The sequence below is a fragment of the Chiloscyllium punctatum genome, chromosome 8 (assembly GCF_047496795.1).
Source record: "Chiloscyllium punctatum isolate Juve2018m chromosome 8, sChiPun1.3, whole genome shotgun sequence".
NCBI classification, from domain to species: domain Eukaryota; kingdom Metazoa; phylum Chordata; class Chondrichthyes; order Orectolobiformes; family Hemiscylliidae; genus Chiloscyllium; species Chiloscyllium punctatum.
In genome coordinates, this window is record NC_092746.1 from 56,644,291 (window position 1) to 56,662,787 (window position 18,497).

The following is an 18,497-nucleotide window of genomic DNA, read 5'->3' on the forward strand; positions in this document are numbered from 1 at the left end:
TTCAAGCATTCCCTGAAAAAAAGGTTTGCTGTATTCATTTCAAAGTCATCAGTTTTTGAAAATTTAATTTGTGATAAGCATATCCTATCACAGAAAAAAGGTGCATTGATTGGTCAAATGGTTGGTTAAATCTTCATGCATTAAACAGAGGAGCAGATCTATAAAAACTGAAGTGCATTATCTATTTTTAGTTTGATGAGTGAATTAGCTTGTTGTTAAATATAGATGCACAAATCAACATAGGTGTTAAAGAACCACATATGTTTGGTATATTCTGCTTAAGCCAAAGATGATACACTATATTGTAATTATTTTTCACAAGGTCAAGAAAAAAAATTAACAGGCTTCATCAACCCTGAGAGTCCCCTTTGCTGTACATTCATATCACAAATATAAAAATAAAATATCATTGGCTTCTGTATTGACAGCCAGCTGAACCTGTTGGGCCCAGGCAAATCGAAAGGTCTGCCAGAATATCAGTAGAGGAACTCAGTCACGCTGATAATAAGAATATAATGAATAGTATATGCATATTATCTGCTGAACTAATGGTTAAAGCTAACTGATGAGTAACTATATTGAGTGTTCAAAACCATCAGACAACACACTTTATCATAAGGCATCCTAAACACCTTTCCACCCTCTAAATTTAAATATAATTTACATTCATAAATATGCAAAACGATGCAATACTGATTGAAAGTTCTGGCTAAGTGTTTACAGATAAAGTATCTGCAGCCCAGTTTCAAAATGCTCAATATTTTTTTAAGGTCATCATTTTTGGAACCAGTGATATTTTATTAAATTTAAATGCCTTTCAGGCCAGCATTGGTTGTGTGAAGCAGTTTATGCAAGTTACCACAAAAACATGCATGTATATTATTGTGTGGCATTACAATAGGCAACCTTTTCTTTGAAAGGGGCACTTGAGACAAATAAACCAAGTAGATAAAAATTAAATTCACTTACTTGTAATAAGGGCAAATGTACATTGTCCTTAAACTCAATCAAGCCTTGCTTTCAATAAATTGATCTGTTTTGAAAATGAATATGACAAATACTAACTGAAACTGCAATATGTAAACTATAGTGTTCTACTTCTACGCATTAAGATGCAGTTGCCTCAATATTGTTCCACTGGAATTGCATTTGAACACCAAGTTTGGTAGTTTTACAAAACTACCATCTGAAATGCCTGAATTCTCAAAAATATAAGATACCTATTTTAAGAACAGACTTAGTACATTTTGAAAACATTTGTTTTCTAGTGCTCCTGTGCAATCTAAATACAGTAATATTTATTGCTGTGGGCTAATGAAAGGTCACTGATCTGTACGAATAGATCTTGATTACCAGGGCTAGACAACTCTCTAGCACATAAAACACTTGTTCCACAATAACACAATAATTCCATGCGTGGTTAAACAGTAAATCCTCAAGAGCAGAAAGAGTATTTAGTACTGAAGAGCAAGTTCTCCAGAATTAAGATTAAATCTGAAAATTCATCAAAGATCTGGATCAAAGCAAGAGTGTTGCCTTTAATTTTCATTTTGAATGAACTGCATGTTGCCAGTCACCCATTTTACACCCCACCTAATTTCCAACTCCACTGAAGTCAATGAAGGGTGCATAACAGACAACCAAACAGCAACCGTCATTTCCCAATTCCACTCTTCTGGTGTGCAAATCCATCACTGTGAGATTTGAATATGTTTCAGCTTTTCAGTTATCTCCAGAAAGTACTTAAAATGGATTTAACTTCAATGCATTATTGTTTCAAAACTTGATTGAAATGCACTATTGCACAGCAGTAAAATTGGTTGGATCTGTATTCTTGATTGACCTGTTATTTGATGAGAGCTATTTTAACTTCCAAAAGCAGTAGTCATTATGATTTCTCATATTCTTTGATGATATCTACATTTGAACATTTCTTAGAAAGCTGGATTCAGGAAGTAAACAAAACATTAAGTGCTGCAGGAAATGAAACATCTCTTCAGCAATATGATGTCTATTATGTTTTTCCTTTTTGTTTTGAATGAGCACGAGTTGCCCATTTTTAAAAAAATACGTCAATTCTCTTCAATTAAAATACATTATCAAGATTACTCCAGAGCAGGTGCTTATAGTCAAGTTTTACTGTAACAGAAATGAATCCGTCATATTTTTGCAGTTCATCTTGAAGATCATTTTCAGTTTCTACAAAGTGACAATTGAAACTTCCAAATACTTAATTGCTCAGCCCATCTTTTCTTCTGTATTACCACATATTGTGTGAACAAGTAGTATTGTCTCAATTTATGTTTTATTGAATTTCACAGTTCTTTCAAATGAACGCAGTTCAGTTTCTCCAAAAGACTCCAGAGTTGATGCAGAGAATCAGGTAGCAATTCAAGTCTGTTAGAGTTAATTCAAATCAGTAAACAACAATCAACAGTTATAAGGAAATCTGGGAACAATAATGCTTTAGTTTGCAAGGAAGGATTCCTCGGTTCAATTGATAAAATTCAACAAGTTGGATAAGATCAGTAAATTTGGTATTCCCATCATCAAGACTGAAGACAAGCTGTCCATTATCTTCACACTAGGGGGAAAAATGATCAAAAGATACAACATTTATTGCAGAAAACTATAAATGCTTAAAACTGAAACCATACACATGTAGCCACTCTGATTAAAAGATAGACATGCATTTTATTTGTTACAAGAGATTACTTTAATCCTGACAAAAGGTATTTGTTAGGAGACTCTTATTAAATGTTTCAGTTTTCCACTACATGTGAAAACTCTCCACACTGTTTCATAACATGTCAAATTAGTTTAACTTCCTCAATAAGATTATACAATAAATTAGCATGATTTTTGCTCAAGCACGACTATACATCATAATTTGCAGCTGAATTCCTGAAGGTAACGAATAAATACATTACAATATTAACAGTACAAGTCCTCACTTCCTCATCCCTAGCTTCTTGGGAGAATGAAAGGACATTTATTCACCTCAGGTTTCAGGGCTTCCCCAGGCAAAAGCAGAATGAATCAAATTTCAAAGTCCTGTCCATCCACTAATCACTCAACACTATCCACAACAGAAATCAGGAACGTGAACTTTTGAGGCTCAAAATATGATTAATGGGTAATGGCCAAAAGTCACACTTCTTGTAATTTTAAAGCTGACAAAATTAATTCATATCCCAAGCTCCATTCATGATAGAAATTGCTTTCTGCATGAGGTCAAGACTTGATTGAAAATGAAGAACTCATCCTTTATGGTCCCACTTACCTAAGACAATGTACATGGACATCCATCTACCCTCTCTTGCAAATAAACAGCCATCCATTACAATCATTTTTCATCTCCAAATACATCATCATTCATTCACCTCATTGGGGGGGTGGGGGGTGCGGGGAATGGGAGAAAGAAACTTGAACAATCAAATACGACTGCTGCAAAGAATTCAACATCCTTATGTCAATAGGGATACTGAGGACTTACGAAAAAAAGTTAGCAAATCAACTATAAATGCTTGCTGGAAAAATGTTTGGCTCGAGGCTGTAAATGATTTCACAGGGTTTCCCAATGTGGATGCTGACGTAGATATGATTATTGAGTTGGCAAAACAAGTTGGAGGGGAGGGATTTGAAGATCTGTCACAAAGTAAAGGTATAGTCCCAGATTTCAAGAAAAATTCATAAAAGAATGGTGGAAATATTAAATCAAGGAAATGCAAAGATGAGGGCGAAAAAGGACAAGGCTAAGGCAACTCAATTCACAGCTAATATGATGTCAGATCTAATAAAAGGGAAAGTTGCCATAGCCTTACCAGATCATCGTGCTTCTCTCTCATTAAAGAGAGCTGACTAGTGATACTTTAACCGAGGGTCACTGTGACAATGCGACACCTTGAACATGTTATGCTGTCCTTGGTTTTTTCCAGAGAGTTGTACATACAGAGGTTCTGGGGTATTTGGTTTGGATGGATTTTTGGGCCAGTTAGATTATAGCTAACAGACACTGTCTCAGGAAAAAGGCTTTCAAGTTAAAAATAACTTGCACAATGAAATGGGAGTGGCTAGTTCTCCCAGTTCAGCTTTTCTCTGGTTTTGTTAGGCTTGGGTTTTAGCAGTCTGGCTGTTCAGAGATCCTGGTCAGTTGTTAGCTAGAAATCCAAAAGAAACAGCTACATGGAAGAAGGTGTTCCATGCTGAATCTCTCGGGTCATCGCTTGCTCGCTCTCTCTCTCTCTCCTGTGAGACCCTGTGTTTGATTTTACCTTTTTTGGCAAGGGGTATTTATGGGGATGGTTGCAGGAATTTGGACATCATCATTAAGTTGGGGTAGTCTGTTGGATTTTTGGATAGATTAAGTTATTCTATATTCTCTTCTGTTTATGTTTCATTTAGTACTCTGTAAATAAATTCTGTTTTGTTTAAAACAGAGGGGTTTTGACCAACAGCATCACTCCTGGAATATCCACTGTTCACCTGCTCAAAACAACAAGAAAGGTTAGTGTCTGGGCTACCTCCTTGAAGTGTTTTGAGGGGGTCTGACCTGGTCCATAACAAATTGGGGATTTCTTTCATAGTTCCAATTTGGGATTAGGATTGCTGGACCCGAAGGCAGCGGGTGGTAGGGGTCAGTGTCTTTTGTTCTGGTGTTGATCTTGGTTGGTTTGAACAGTGCTTGGGATAGCAATGGCTATTTCAGTCACAGAGTTTTTTGGGCATGGAAGAAGTGACTTTGGGGATTGACAATTTGGAATTGGAGCTGCCTCTTTCTGTGAGGAGAGATAATTACAGCGAAATTTCAGCATTTAAATTTGCTGAAAGTGCCATCAGAATCTTTGGAGATGGCTAAAATTCAATTGAAAATGAAGCAGCTGGAGTCAGAGGCAAACAAAAAAGGAAAGGGCAAAAGAAATGAAACTGTTTTAATTACGATTAAAAGCAGAAGAAAGAGAAAAAGAATGAATCACTTTATCAGAACAAAAAGAAAAAGAGAAAAAGAGAGAGAAGAGACAGAAAGGGGGGGGAAAGAGGAGGGAAAAAGTGGGAGTTTGAACTTCAGAAATTGGCACTTAGACAGGAAAGTCAGCTTAAGAGGATGGAGATGAAGGCTGAAGTCAAGCTTAGTGAGCAAGAGCAGAGAGTTAAAATGACAAAATTAGCAGCTGAAATGGCTGACAATTATGAGTTGGTTCATAAATTAAAATGAGGAAAAAAGAAATCCTCATGAGGAAAGGGAATGGTAGATCTTGGTGAAAATCATAAGAATAACTTAGCACAGGGTAAAAAAGAAGCCCTTGAAGGGGAAAGAGAAGTTAAAAAGTTCCAGTGGTTTTACTGTAATAAAGTAGGCCATGTGAAATCACAGTTGGCGAGTTAGAAAAAGCACTCTGAAGCGAGATGTGGGAAAACAGTATAAGCCAGTGAATTTTGTTGGAGTGGTAATGGAAACAGGAGGCTAGAAAGCTGCACCAGAATGTCCAACCTGGTCGGAGGTTGGTTAAGGAGGAAGTGCCAGATCTTCTTAAACCTGCACAGGTACAGTTTACTCCCAACAGCTAAACAGGTTACAATATTAGGAGAGAGTTGAAAAATGTGGTGCTGGAAAAACACTGCAGGCCAGGCAGCATCTGAGGAGCAGGAGAATCGACGTTTCGGGCATAAGCCCTTCTTCAGGAATGGGGATTGTTGCAGGAATTTGGAACATCATAATTAAGTTGGGGTAGTCTGTTGGGTTTTTGGATAGGTTAAGTTATGCTCAAAACGTAAATTCTCCTGCTCCTCAGATGCTGCCTGGCCTGCTGTGTTTTTCCAGCACCACACTTTTCAACTCTGGTCTCCAGCATCTGCAGTCCTCACTTTTTCCACAATATTAGGAGATACGGGATCCTCTTAATCTGTGATGCTGATTGATGAGGAGAGATGCACCTCCGAAGGACAATTGCCAGAAAAAGTGCTAGTAATGGGAATGAATGGTCAGACAAGAAGTGCTCAATTATGTAAAACACTCAGCTCCAGGAATATAATTTGCCATTGCTAACGATACAGCTAGTTCATAGGTAAGAGTGCTGCCTACGGTGGCTGAAAAGCCAATGGAAACCCAGGCAACTAAAATATAAAAAGACGAATATCTTGGGACTTTTCCTGACTGCATGGTAACAAGGTCACAAAGTCACCAGTTGAAACAGGAGAGATCAGAGAGTTCAGACAAGAAAGGTGAAGTGGAATTAGCAAATACTCTATTTGATCAAATGGTTGACAGAAAACTAACAAATTGATGACAAATCAAACATCGTTAGTTCAGGGAAATTAACTGTGTTGCAGCAGAAAGAGACACTAAAGCAATTGTATTGACAGGCACACACGGAAAAAGAATCCAAATGTATCCTTGTGTGCTATCTTAAAAATGATGTGTTAATGAGGAAATAGAGATCATCATATTCAGGCAGATGAGAAATGGGTAGACGTTCAGCAAGCCCTGTTGCCAATGGGCTATAGAAAGGTCGTGTTGCGGGTAGCACATTAACAACCAGTAGGGGTTCATTTACGGGTAAGTAAACCTCAAGCTAAAATACAAAAACAGTTTTATTGGCCTGGACTGCAGAAGGATGAATTGAATTTTGCCAGACATGTCTTACATGTTAGGTAATTGGAAAAGCACAAGCAGTAATAAAACCTGAACCTTTAATACCTATTCCTACTTTGAGGAACCTTTTACAAGTCTTAATAGATTGCAGAGGACTCCTACCAAATACAAAAAGACAGAATCAGTATTTGTTAACAATAATGGATGTGTCCACTAGATTTCCAGAGGCCATTCCATTATGCAATATCACCACTGAAAAGGATTGTAGGGGAGTTACTCAAACTTTTCTCTCGATATGGACGACTCTCAGATATACAGTCAGATCAAGGGTCAAACTTTATCTCAAAATTATTCTAGGAAGTTATAGACAGGCTTAAAAGTAAAACAATTCAAATCCACTGCATACCAACCAGAATCACAGTGAGCAATAGAAAGACGGTATCAGACATTAAATACCATGTTGAGGGCTTATAGTCAAGACTATCCAGATGATTGGGATAAGGGATGCACCAAATGATTCAGCCAAATTCAGTCCATTTGAATTAGATTTTGGGTTTGGGCATGAAGTGAGAGGACTGCTAAAATTGATTAAGGAGAAAGTGTTATGTCATAACCTAAATACGTGGTCTCTGAATTATGTGTCAGATTTTAGGGAATGATTAAATAGTGCAGCGGAGTTGGCTAGATGGCATTTAAAAGTATCAATACACAATGAAACTGAATGCAGACAAGAAATCGAAAACTTGCAATTTTGCTGTCAGGGATAAGGTGTTCATGTTACTTCCAGTGATTGGTGAACCTTTAAAAGCAAAATTTAGTGGACTTTATCAACTCAAAAGGAAACTGAGTGAGGTGAACTATTCGATAAGGACTCCAGACAGAAAGCAATCTCACAGAGAGTGAATATTCTCTAAAGATACTTTGACAGGGAAAGAAAACCAAAGGAGACTGTGTTATTGGTTACAATACAGACTGAATAACCAAGTTCAGAGGATTCTGAATTAGGCATTCATCAAATTAAATTGGACAATGAGGAAGTGGTCAAAAATTGGGATAAAAAAATTAGTTACCTTCCAGAGGAAAATCGAAATTACCTGCAAGAATTATTGCTTTCACATGGGAAGATAGGTGCAAATACGCTGGGAAGTACTCACCTAATTATGCATGACACAGGAAATGCTGTTCAGATTAAGCAACATCATTATCGGCATTGCCCTCTAAAGTTGGCACAGGTTCAAAAGGAGATTGAATTTGTGCTCCAAGATGGCATAACCGAAGTGAGTTATAGTGACTGGAGCTCACCCACAGAAATAGTATCAAAACTAGATGGTTATGTATGGACTATTGCAAAGTCAATGCAGTTACAAAAACTGGTGAAGATGCGATTTCATGTTTGGAAGACTGTTGAAAAGGTGGGACAAGCAACTTATATTCCCAAGTTGGAGTTGCTCAGAGGATACTGGCAGGTACATTTGTCCGAAAGAGTGAAGACAATTTCGGCTCTTATTTCGTCGAATGGACTGTATCAATTTAAAACCATGCCATTTGGTGTGAAGAACGCACACACTTCAGAGACAAACCAATAGGGTCATTGCCAGATTACCCAATTGTGTCGTATACATAGATGACCTGGTGATTTTTAGTCACACATGGAAGGAACATTTGCAACATTTATCAGAATTGTTGAATTGACTGCAGAAGTCAGGCTTGGCGATAAACCAGGCTAAAAGTGAATATGTCAAAGCCTAAGTCACTTTCCTGGGCCATGTTACTAGATGTGGACAAATGACCCCATGGAATGGAAAAACAAAGGTAACTGGGGAGTTTCCCATATTAATCGACAAAAAGAGCAGTACTACAATTCCGGGGATTGATTGGATTTTATCAAAAATTTGTACCAAATTTCAACAGTATGGCTGCTCCACTCACTGAATTACGAAAGGATGGCAAGAAATTTCAGTGGACAGCGGACTATCAGAAGGCATTTGACAGCCTGAAAGCTGTATTAACCACCGCCCCAGTGTTAGCCACACCTAATTATGCAAAGCTATTCAAAGTGGTTATTGCTGAGAGTGATGCGGATATCAATGCTCACAGGATGACAATGAGAAGACAGAAAGACCTATCTGCTATTTCTTCAGGAAACTGAACATCCATCAGCAAAAATATTTGATAGCCAGGAAGGAGATTTTTGAGTTTGGTGTTGGTGTGACAATGTTTATGTTACCAGTAATGTATCTGAGACAATCGTATACACTGACCATTGACGTTTGTGAAGAAATTTCAGGACACAAATTCCAAACATTTTAGATACAGCTTGTTGTTATAGCCATTCATTTAATAATTGTGCATGTGGCTGCATGAGAAAACGTGATTGCCGACACATTGTCGAGACGTGGATGAGAAACGGAGGCATTCGATGACGGGAGTAAAACAGACCGTAATAGAACTTAGTGCACACGTCTGCATGTTTATAGTCAATGGAATGTATATGGGCGTTGCAGGATACTAACAGTGCAAGATTCAGGGTTTTAAAAGGAAGCCATCTTTGGATATGGATGGTTTATTTGTTTTTAAGGGAGGAGGTGTGACAATGCTGCTCCTTTAACAAGGTTATTATGCCCATGGTTATTTTTCAAAGGAATTGTAAATGCAGAGGTTCCGAGGTGTCTGGTTTGTATGGGTTTTACGGCCACTTTGGTTATAGCTAACAGATACCGCTTTCAAGGGGCTTTCAATGAAAACGGAATGGCCAGTTTTCCCAGCTCAGCTTTTCGCTGGTTTGGTTTGGCTTGGGTTTTAGCAGTCTGGCTGTTCAGAGCTGCTAGTCAGTTGCTAGCTAGGAATCCAAAAGAAAAGGTGACATGGAAGAAGGTGTTCCATGCTGAATTTCTCCACCATCTCTCTCTTGCCTATAAGACCCTGTGTTTGATTTTACCTTTTTTGGCAAGGGGTGTTCATGGGGACTGTTGCCGGAATTTAAGACAACATCATTATATTGGGATAGTTTGTTGGGTTTTTGGATAGGGTAAGTTATTCTGTATTCTGTTCAATTCAGTACTCTGTAAATAAATTCTGTTTTGTTTAAAACCGATTAAGTTTTTTGAAGAAGTAACAAAGAGGATCGATGAGGGCAGAGCGGTAGATGTGATCTATACGGACTTCAGCAAGGCGTTCGACAAGGTTCCCATGGGAGACTGATTAACAAGGTTAGATCTCACGGAATACAGGGAGAACTGCCATTTGCTTACAGCACTGGTTCAAAGGTAGAAGACAGAGGGTAGTGGTGGAGGGTTGTTTTTCAGACTGGAGGCCTGTGACCACTGGAGTGCCACAAGGATCGGTGCTGGGTCCTCTACTTTTTGTCATTTACATAAATAATTTGGATGTGAGCATAAGAGGTACAGTTAGTAAGTTTGCAGATCACACCAAAATTGGAGATGTAGTGGGCAGCGAAGAACGTTACCTCAGATTACAACAGGATCTTGACCAGATGGGGAAATGGGCTGAGAAGTGGCTGATGGAGTTTAATTCAGATAAATGCAAGGTGCTTCATTTTGGGAAAGCACATCTTAGCAGGATTTATACTCTTAATTGTAAGGTCCTAGGGAGTGTTGCTAAACAAAGAGACCTTGGAATACAGGTTCATAGCTCCTTAAAAGTGGAGTCACAGGTAGACAGGATAGTGAAGGAGGCATTTGATAAGCTTTCTTTTATTGGTCAAGAGTATTGAGTACAGGAATTGAGAGGTCATGTTGCGGCTGTACAGGATGTTGGTTAGGCCCTGTTGGAATATTGCGTGCAATTGTGGTCTCCTTCCTATCGGAAAGATGTTGTGAAACCTGAAAGGATTCAGAAAAGATTTACAAGGACGTTGCCAGAGTTGGAGGATTTGAGCTATGGGGACAGGCTGAACAGGCTGGGACTGTTTTCCCTGGAGCGTCGGAGGCGGAGGGGTGACCTTATAGAGGTTTACAAAATTATGAGGAGCATGGATAGGATAAATAAACCAAGTCTTTTCCCTGGGATGGGGGAGTCCAGAACTAGAGGGCATAGGTTTAGGGTGAGAGGGGAAAGATATAAAAGAGACCTAAGGAGCAACTTTTTCACTCAGAGGGTATGGAATGAGCTGCCAGAGAAAGTGGTGGAGGCCAGTACAATTGCAACATTTAAAAGGCATTTGGATGGGTATATGAATAGGAAGGGTTTGGAGGGATATGGGCTGGGTGCTGGTAGGTGGGACTAGATTGGGTTGGGATATCTGGTCAGCATGGATGGGTTGGACCAAAGTGTCTGTTTCCATGTTATACATCTCTATGACTCTAGGTTTTGATCAGCTGCATCACTCCTGGAATATCTACAATACACCTGCTCAAAACAACTAGAAAAGCTAGGGTATGGGCTACCTTCTTGAAATGGTTTGAGGGGGTCTGACCTGGTCCGTAATAGTCACCATATCTCAGGCAAGATGAAAAGTTGAGAAGTCCTTCATGATAACCACAGCTGATACAGGATTTGAACCCATACTGTTTGCAACACACTGCACTGCCAATCAGTCATCACGCCAACTGAGCTAACGAACCTAAGAAGATCAGCTAAAAACTGAAAAGCAGAAGCAACAGACTGTATTACAATCATGGAACTAAGCACAATCTTTGTTGAGTGGCACTGCTGTTGCTGCTTGCTCAGAACCTTCCAAAATTCAAAAGACAAAGCAATCAAAAGTAACATTGTCTTTATCCTACTGCAACATCAACTTCAGCCACCTTGACTATTCTGTCTAGGTTCAAAAAAATTTCAACTTCACCAGAAGTAGGTATGACAGGTGTTATATTTTTAACTACTTTTTTTTTTAAACTACATTTGGAAATTTTCATAATTATTAAAAATGCTGTTTTGCGCTTTACATCCTACCATGCACTCTTCACATTAATTGTTTTTACATAGTTGAAAGCTATCCTATTGACTCCTAATATGAAATATGTTAGTAAATTCACTGCTTATGAGGTTTCTTAAGAACATAAGCCCCATCCCTGGTTCCATCCCCCTCTCCGCTGGCATCTTTAACTTTCTTCCCAATTCACCCTTCCCTCTTCTCCATTCTTCTGACCTCCAATATTCTATATCTGTACACTCCTTTGCTCTCCTCATTCTTTTCCTCCCTACCTTGACGTCCCTTTACCTTTTCTCCTCTTCTTCTGCCTCCTATTCTCTCCATCCATTGGCTCTCTTTCTTTCCCCTTACCTTGGTTCAATTATCTCATTGTCCTCTGACCTAGAATTACCAATTGGTTTTGATTCTATTGTTTGTAATATCAGAGGAAATCAAGTATTAAATGTAAATAAGCAAAATCTGAATATATTGAAAAATAAGGACTTGTGGAATTCTCTTTTGTCAGCGAGGCTCAGTTGTATTATATAATTATTCAATGCACCAACAGTTTTTATCAGTTATAAATAACTGGATGACTATCAGAAAGCACCTGACACCAGAAGGAGACAATGACATAAATCTATGATATTTTGGAAAAAAAATTCAAAAACTTACTGGCAGTATCTGGAAATGCCTGATCTTCTGTTGGCAGTATAATGTTAGCACAAATGTCTTTGGGTTACTCTGACTATCTCTCAAAAGAAATAACCTGCAGAAACAAAATCAAAATCATACCTCCTTGTTAAAATTCAAGGTACAAATGCTGCATTGAAGAAAAAGAGGTTATGTGGCAGAGAGTTTGGATCTAAATAATACATTCAGCAGATTACAAAGGTTTCTAGCAAATATAAAAATGCCCACATATCAGCAATAGCAAATGAACAAAAAATGCTGGAAATACTTAGCAGGTCAGACAGCATCTATGGAGCGAGGTTCCACTTTTTGCAGATGCTGCTTATGTCACTATTTCTAGCTTTTTCTATTAACTTTCCAACACCATAATATTTTGCCAATGTGTAGAGACAGTGGCATTATTACCATTTCAGAAAATTGTAGATCGATATGAAATGCAAAGTAAACCCATCTGCATGGGAGCTTGCATGTCAGAAGTGCAGTTCATCTTCTATTTTTTCTTGCATTATCAACTACTCAAAGTCATATTTTACAAGAGTCTTGCAAGGAAAGACTTAACCGACTGGAAACTGAACTGAATGAAATTTGAATCCTTCCACAGCAGATCCTGAGATACGCAGAGAGGGGCATACTGTTTAGGCATAGCATAAATTGATAAAAGTTATGAATGCAGCCTCTCAAATGTGGTCCAGCAATGGCCTTTCAGCAGATCCCCAGAAATAAAACAAGTATACAGATACACCATTGAAACAGGCAACTGTCAAATAATTAAGAGGGTATCAGTACCAACAGACTGTCCCATGACACGGAATGAAGATATAGAGAGTAAATAGTGAAAATATTTGATGGCCTGGGGTCTGATTAGTTGACCTGGTTAGATGTATAGCATGCAGTTCAAAATAATGCTAACAACATAGGTTCAGTTCTCAATCCAAGTGAGTTAGGCTTAGGACCTACCTCTATGAATGCAATTATAAACCAGCACAGATAAAAACTGTCAAGGTGAAGAATCGACAGTGAGCCAAGGAAGTGGTTTCAAGCAGAGCACACACACAGCATACCACACCACAGGATGAGGTGAAAAGTGAGGTGCTAGAAAAGCACAGCAGGTCAGGCAGCATCCAAGGAGAAGAATTAACGTTTCAGGCATAAGCCCTTCATCAGGCATGTGGGCTTCCTTGGAAGAGGCTTCAGAGTAAGGTTACAGTAACTATGTCTGCAGTCCTTACTTTCTCCATACCAGAGGATGACTTAGATCCATAACTTGTCTCTGGGCCTGATAGGATAATCTAAAAATTGAACTTTGTTTTTTAAAAGCAATGGTCAATGTAGTATTTATTGGGTTTTCTATTGTTGCAGGTTGAAAGAACTTGAAGTGAATTGCAAGCATATGTACTTAGTCCTCCTTACTACTTCATCAGTTCTTCAAGACAGAGGAATGCTTTCTTCCTCTCTGCATTTAAAGGTCCAAAACGATCCAATGTTAGATTTGCCAAAAGTTGGACACATGTGCCTTGATGAGGTAAATGAGTGTGATGCCTAAATATTTGCAGACTCCTTCCCCTGTATGAACTTGACTTCTACCTGGATATGTTGGAAATACTTGAGTTGGACTTCACCTTGGGAATACTCTTCTCCAGTTTAAACAGTCTTGATCAAGAGATACTCATTAGAAGGTACAGATGCATGTGGTCAAGGAGATGTTGAGAACATGTTGAAACATTTCCTCTGCCCTCCCAGTAATCACATGTCATGACGAAGCTCAGAACATAATTCATTTTTGAAGACACATTAGGCATGAGGTCAATGCGACTATCCAACACAGCAGACTGACTGACACCAGTGCTATTTTGCTGGGGATGTTGGTCTGAAAGAGTATATTGACATTCGAGCACCTACACTGCTATTAGATTTGCAAGACTTCACAGAGGCACTTGTAGTTCTTGAGGGATCTGAGGAGTCTACTCTACATTGTCCGCATCTTCAACATATATAGGAAGACAGGTAATGCTGCTGCCTTGTAGACCATGAGCTTGGTGCCAGGTTTGAGGACTTTGAGGAACTGTGTGTTTGATGACAGATGACCAAACGTTGTACTTGGTCAACCAAACCGAAGTTACTTACACTTGACTTCCTGTAAAACTCAGTTTCTTTTTCTGATTTTCAAGCCTAATGGTCTTCTGATGACAGCTGCTTGTTCTCCTTGTCACCTTATCCAAAATAACTGCTATTTACCAAGCAACATATGTGCAAGATGCAACAGGCAAAGACTTTGGAAATTTAGCTTGGCTAAACTGTGGGACACATCTGCTGAATTTGTTTCAACATGCCAAATGTATGATTCACAACTTGGAGACCAAAGTTGCAGCTGGACATGATATTAAGGTGAGAGAAAAAATGTCAGGGGAGGAAGAGTGGAATAAGGAAACAAAAAAAGAAGTTAAATTCAAACAAACAGTGCAACAGGAAATAATTTGCAAAATCAAAAGTGAACAAATTGGGTCCAACAGAAAATGCAACATTCAGAATTCAGTACTTTATGGGGAGACATGTTGTCAATTGAGCAGACAAAACAGGTACAGTGCAAAGCCACCAGCATATTCCCAGAGTAAACTACTCTGAAGTTTTATATTTGCTGCTATGATATGATGCAAAAAGATTAATCTGGGGAGAAATAAACTCACGGCATTGTATAAGTCTTAATAACAGGGCCTCCCAATTATCCAATCAGTGCTTAATTATTTATACATCAGATTGGACAATTTATCTTTGGAAATCATTAAAAGACAGAAAAATTAAAACAATATGAAAGAGCGAAGTTTTTTGAATAGTTTACAGTAGCCTGTGAAATGCTTCAACTAAATTATTGAACTCCAATAATTTCCTGAATGTTTGCTCTCAGTACGTGGACACGAGTTGTAGAATGGAGATAGTTTTGTCTTACCCATCCACAGGTCCCTGTTTTTCGATCATACTATGAGCCTCTTTTCGAGAGATGCGGCCATGAAACCAAGGCTGAGTTCTGTGAATAGCTAGATGATGAAAGAAATTAGTGACATTGGTTTCAAGCTTTGAACTTTAACTGTGTATATCACTAACAAGAAGACAAATAAAGAGAAATTTTCAATTTACATGCAACTTACTGTGACCGAGTGTTGGGGGATGTAAAGGACTTGAACTACCCAAAGTGTTCATTCGCTGACTACGTTTCTGCAAGCAAAAACATTTAAAACAGCATTTGCCTCATATGACTACAACTCGCTTTATTCTAAAAGTTAAAAATTAACAGCACATTCACATATATTTATAGGATATAAACCCTTGCAGCTGGCTAAAGAAAGTGAAATTAATCACAAAGGAAGTGAAGGGTTGTTTTTAAACTTGAAAGAAAGGTAATTGTTCCAAAACAATGGATTGGATTTCACATTCACACATTTTCTTGGCTACCCCTGCAAATGTAAAGTATGATTTGGAGATGCCGGTGTTGGATTTGGTGGACAAAGTTGTTTTAAAAAAAAATCACACACCAGGTTATAGTCCAACAGGTTTATTTGGAAGTACTAGCTTTCGGAGCACTGCTCCTTCATCAGATAGCAATGGAGCAGGATCATAAGACACAGAATTTATAGCAAAAGATCACCGCGTCATGCATGCAATTGATACGACCTATTGAACAAGCCTAGACTGCTGTTAAATCTTTCATATTTTAGAATGGGTTGCAGTTTCGGTTCATTAATATGTAAATGCCAGAACTTCTTTCAAGTCACATTCCCGAGATGATTTAATATTTTTTTTTGAAAAAAGGTGACAGCTAAGCTCAGACAATGCATTCAAGGTGTGAGGTTAGAGTCTGTCTGTATCCCAATCTTGAGTCAGACTGGTGCTATTTCCAAAGTAGGAATTTATAAATGTTACATGGATTGTTGCCTGCAGATTGTGTGTGTTTTGAACAAAATAGAGTATATCTGCAATTACAATGCATTTGCAGAATTGTAACTCCTACACTCACTGGTCTGTCAAATAGAGGAAAGCATACCAAGAACCTTCTTCACGACCCTATAGACCTGCGACTCCACTTTCAAGGAGCTATGAACCTGCACTCCAAGGTCCCTTCATTCAGTAACACTCCCCAGGACCTTACCATTAAGTGTATAAGTCTTGTCCTGATTTGCATTTCCAAAATGCAGCACCTCACATTTATCTAAATTCAACTCCATCTGCCACTCTTCGGCCTGTGGGCCATCTGATCAAGGTCCCATGGTAATCTGAGGTAACCTTCCTTGCTGTCCACCACACCTCCAACTTTGGTATCATCTGCAAACTTACTAATTATACCTCCTCTGTTTACATTCAAATCATTTATATAAATGACGCAGTGGACCCAGCACCGATCCTTGTGGCACACCACTGGTCATAGGTCTCCAGTCTGGAAAACAACCCTCCACCACCACCCTCTGTCTTCTACCTTCGAGCCAGTTCTGTATCCAAATGGTTAGTTCTCCCTGTATTCCATGAGATCTAACCTTGCCAACCATCTCCCATGAGGAACCTTGAACGCCTTAGTGAAGTCCATATCGACCATGTCAGCTCGAGCAAATCTCCCTGCTTGTATATTAGTCCCCTTCCAATTCAGGTATTTCCGTCTTTCTTATACAGGTCACTTCTACCCCAGAAGAGGTTTCAATGATCCAAAAATGTGAACCTTTCTCCCTTGCAGGAGTTCCTCAGCCACACATTCATCTGCTCTATCTTCCTATTCCTACTCTCACTAGCTCGTAGCACCAGAATATAGCACCGTCTTATTGTTCTAAAAAGCCACTGCTCTGACTAACTTAGTACTTATGGTATATATTTTTGAAATGTAATCAAGAGACAGATTTCAATAAAACATATAATCAAGAAAGAACCCACTATACTCACTATTGTAGATTTACAGCAAGATTACACTTAAAAGCTATGCACTTATCTGCTCCTGTGCTATGAGCTCTCCCACAGAGGTTCGTCCAAGGTCAGCTGTGAATTTTACTGTTCGTTTATTTTTCCTGGATGCACTCTAATGTCCACAGATTCATGAACTCAAAACAGCAAAAGTACTAACTGTGCAGATTCAATGCTGTGTCAGTTAGCAGTGTAGGTTTCTTTCTCTCTTTCGCCCTCACCGACTGTGTGGTCAGTGCCTTTTGGCTGTCTTCCTCCTTTTAAAGTTGCCATTGTTTGATCTTTATCCGTCAAGGTTCCAAAACAATGCTACAGCAAATAAAACAGTAATTGCAGCTCCTGGCATTCGAGGAAATTACCTCCAAAATCTAAAATATCTCACAAAAGAAGCAGCTCTTACAACCACAATTTTTTTCCCGTCATCCATTTTGGATCTTCCGAAAGTTTTCTTACAATTAGAAACTCTGCATTCATGCCTCTGACTTTGTATCCTTCCCAATCATTATTTCAGGCTGAATTAGATTTGTCTGAACTGTATCACTGTATCCAAAACCACCAGTTTCAGCTGTATTATCGCCATCATGCGAACACATTAACAGCACTCCCAGCAGCACATCACCTACTCTGACATCAGTCGTTTTTCCATTCAACTCTTGTTCAAGCCTTTGGCACCTCCTTTATTATTCCATTGCTTTAACTGGTTTCCCATTGTTTGGCTTCCACAAACCTCAACACATCAAAAACTTTACTTTCTGCATCTTATCCCAATATTCAATGACTGACAGTGAACTCAGCACAAAGTTTGAAATTTAAGTAATTACTCTAAGATCTAAATTCTTCTTTAACCTATTCAGCCCTACAAACTTGCTACCCCAACCAAACAAGTGCTATCTTATTTCAACCTCCTGTCAGTCCACTCTCCTTTTTCTCCAGTATTCATTACAATGTTTTCTGCCGTAGAGGACTTGAAAAAGGGTTAAGAAATGTCTTTACCCTCCATGTATGACCTTCTTCCATGGCTGCATTTTGGGCCTCTGCAGGATTTTCAATGACCCGACCCGTGTGTCCAGAGAAGTCCATAGCTACCAAAGAATTTTCAGATATGCTTCTCTAAAAAGGATGATAGAAACAAAATAACATTTGTGATGTACATGATTCACTGACAAAAGCAAGTACATTGAACATAGAACATAGAACATAGAACAATACAGCACAGAACAGGCCCTTCGGCCCACGATGTTGTGCCGAACTTCTAACCTAGATTAAGCACCCATCCATGTACCGATCCAAATGCCGCTTAAAGGTCGCCAATGATTCTGACTCTACCACTCCCACGGGCAGCGCATTCCATGCCCCCACCACTCTCTGAGTAAAGAACCCACCCCTGACATCTCCCCTATA

General features: G+C 38.9%; 1 protein-coding gene across 6 annotated transcripts in view; it reads right to left on the reverse strand.

The window, feature by feature from the left end:
* Nucleotides 1-777: 777 nt before the first annotated feature.
* The window catches only part of grb10b (growth factor receptor-bound protein 10b), a 184,299-nt gene continuing 166,579 nt past the window's right edge, over nucleotides 778-18,497 (reverse strand). For all 6 annotated transcript variants that reach the window (XM_072575629.1, XM_072575631.1, XM_072575630.1 and 3 more), the window contains 5 exons: nucleotides 18,090-18,206; nucleotides 15,302-15,368; nucleotides 15,103-15,190; nucleotides 12,141-12,234; nucleotides 778-2,584 (listed from right to left, as the gene is read on the reverse strand). In XM_072575629.1, coding sequence (XP_072431730.1) covers nucleotides 2,438-2,584; nucleotides 12,141-12,234; nucleotides 15,103-15,190; nucleotides 15,302-15,368; nucleotides 18,090-18,206 — 513 coding nt within the window. In that variant the 3' untranslated portion in view covers nucleotides 778-2,437. The remainder of the gene's footprint in view (nucleotides 2,585-12,140; nucleotides 12,235-15,102; nucleotides 15,191-15,301; nucleotides 15,369-18,089; nucleotides 18,207-18,497) is intronic.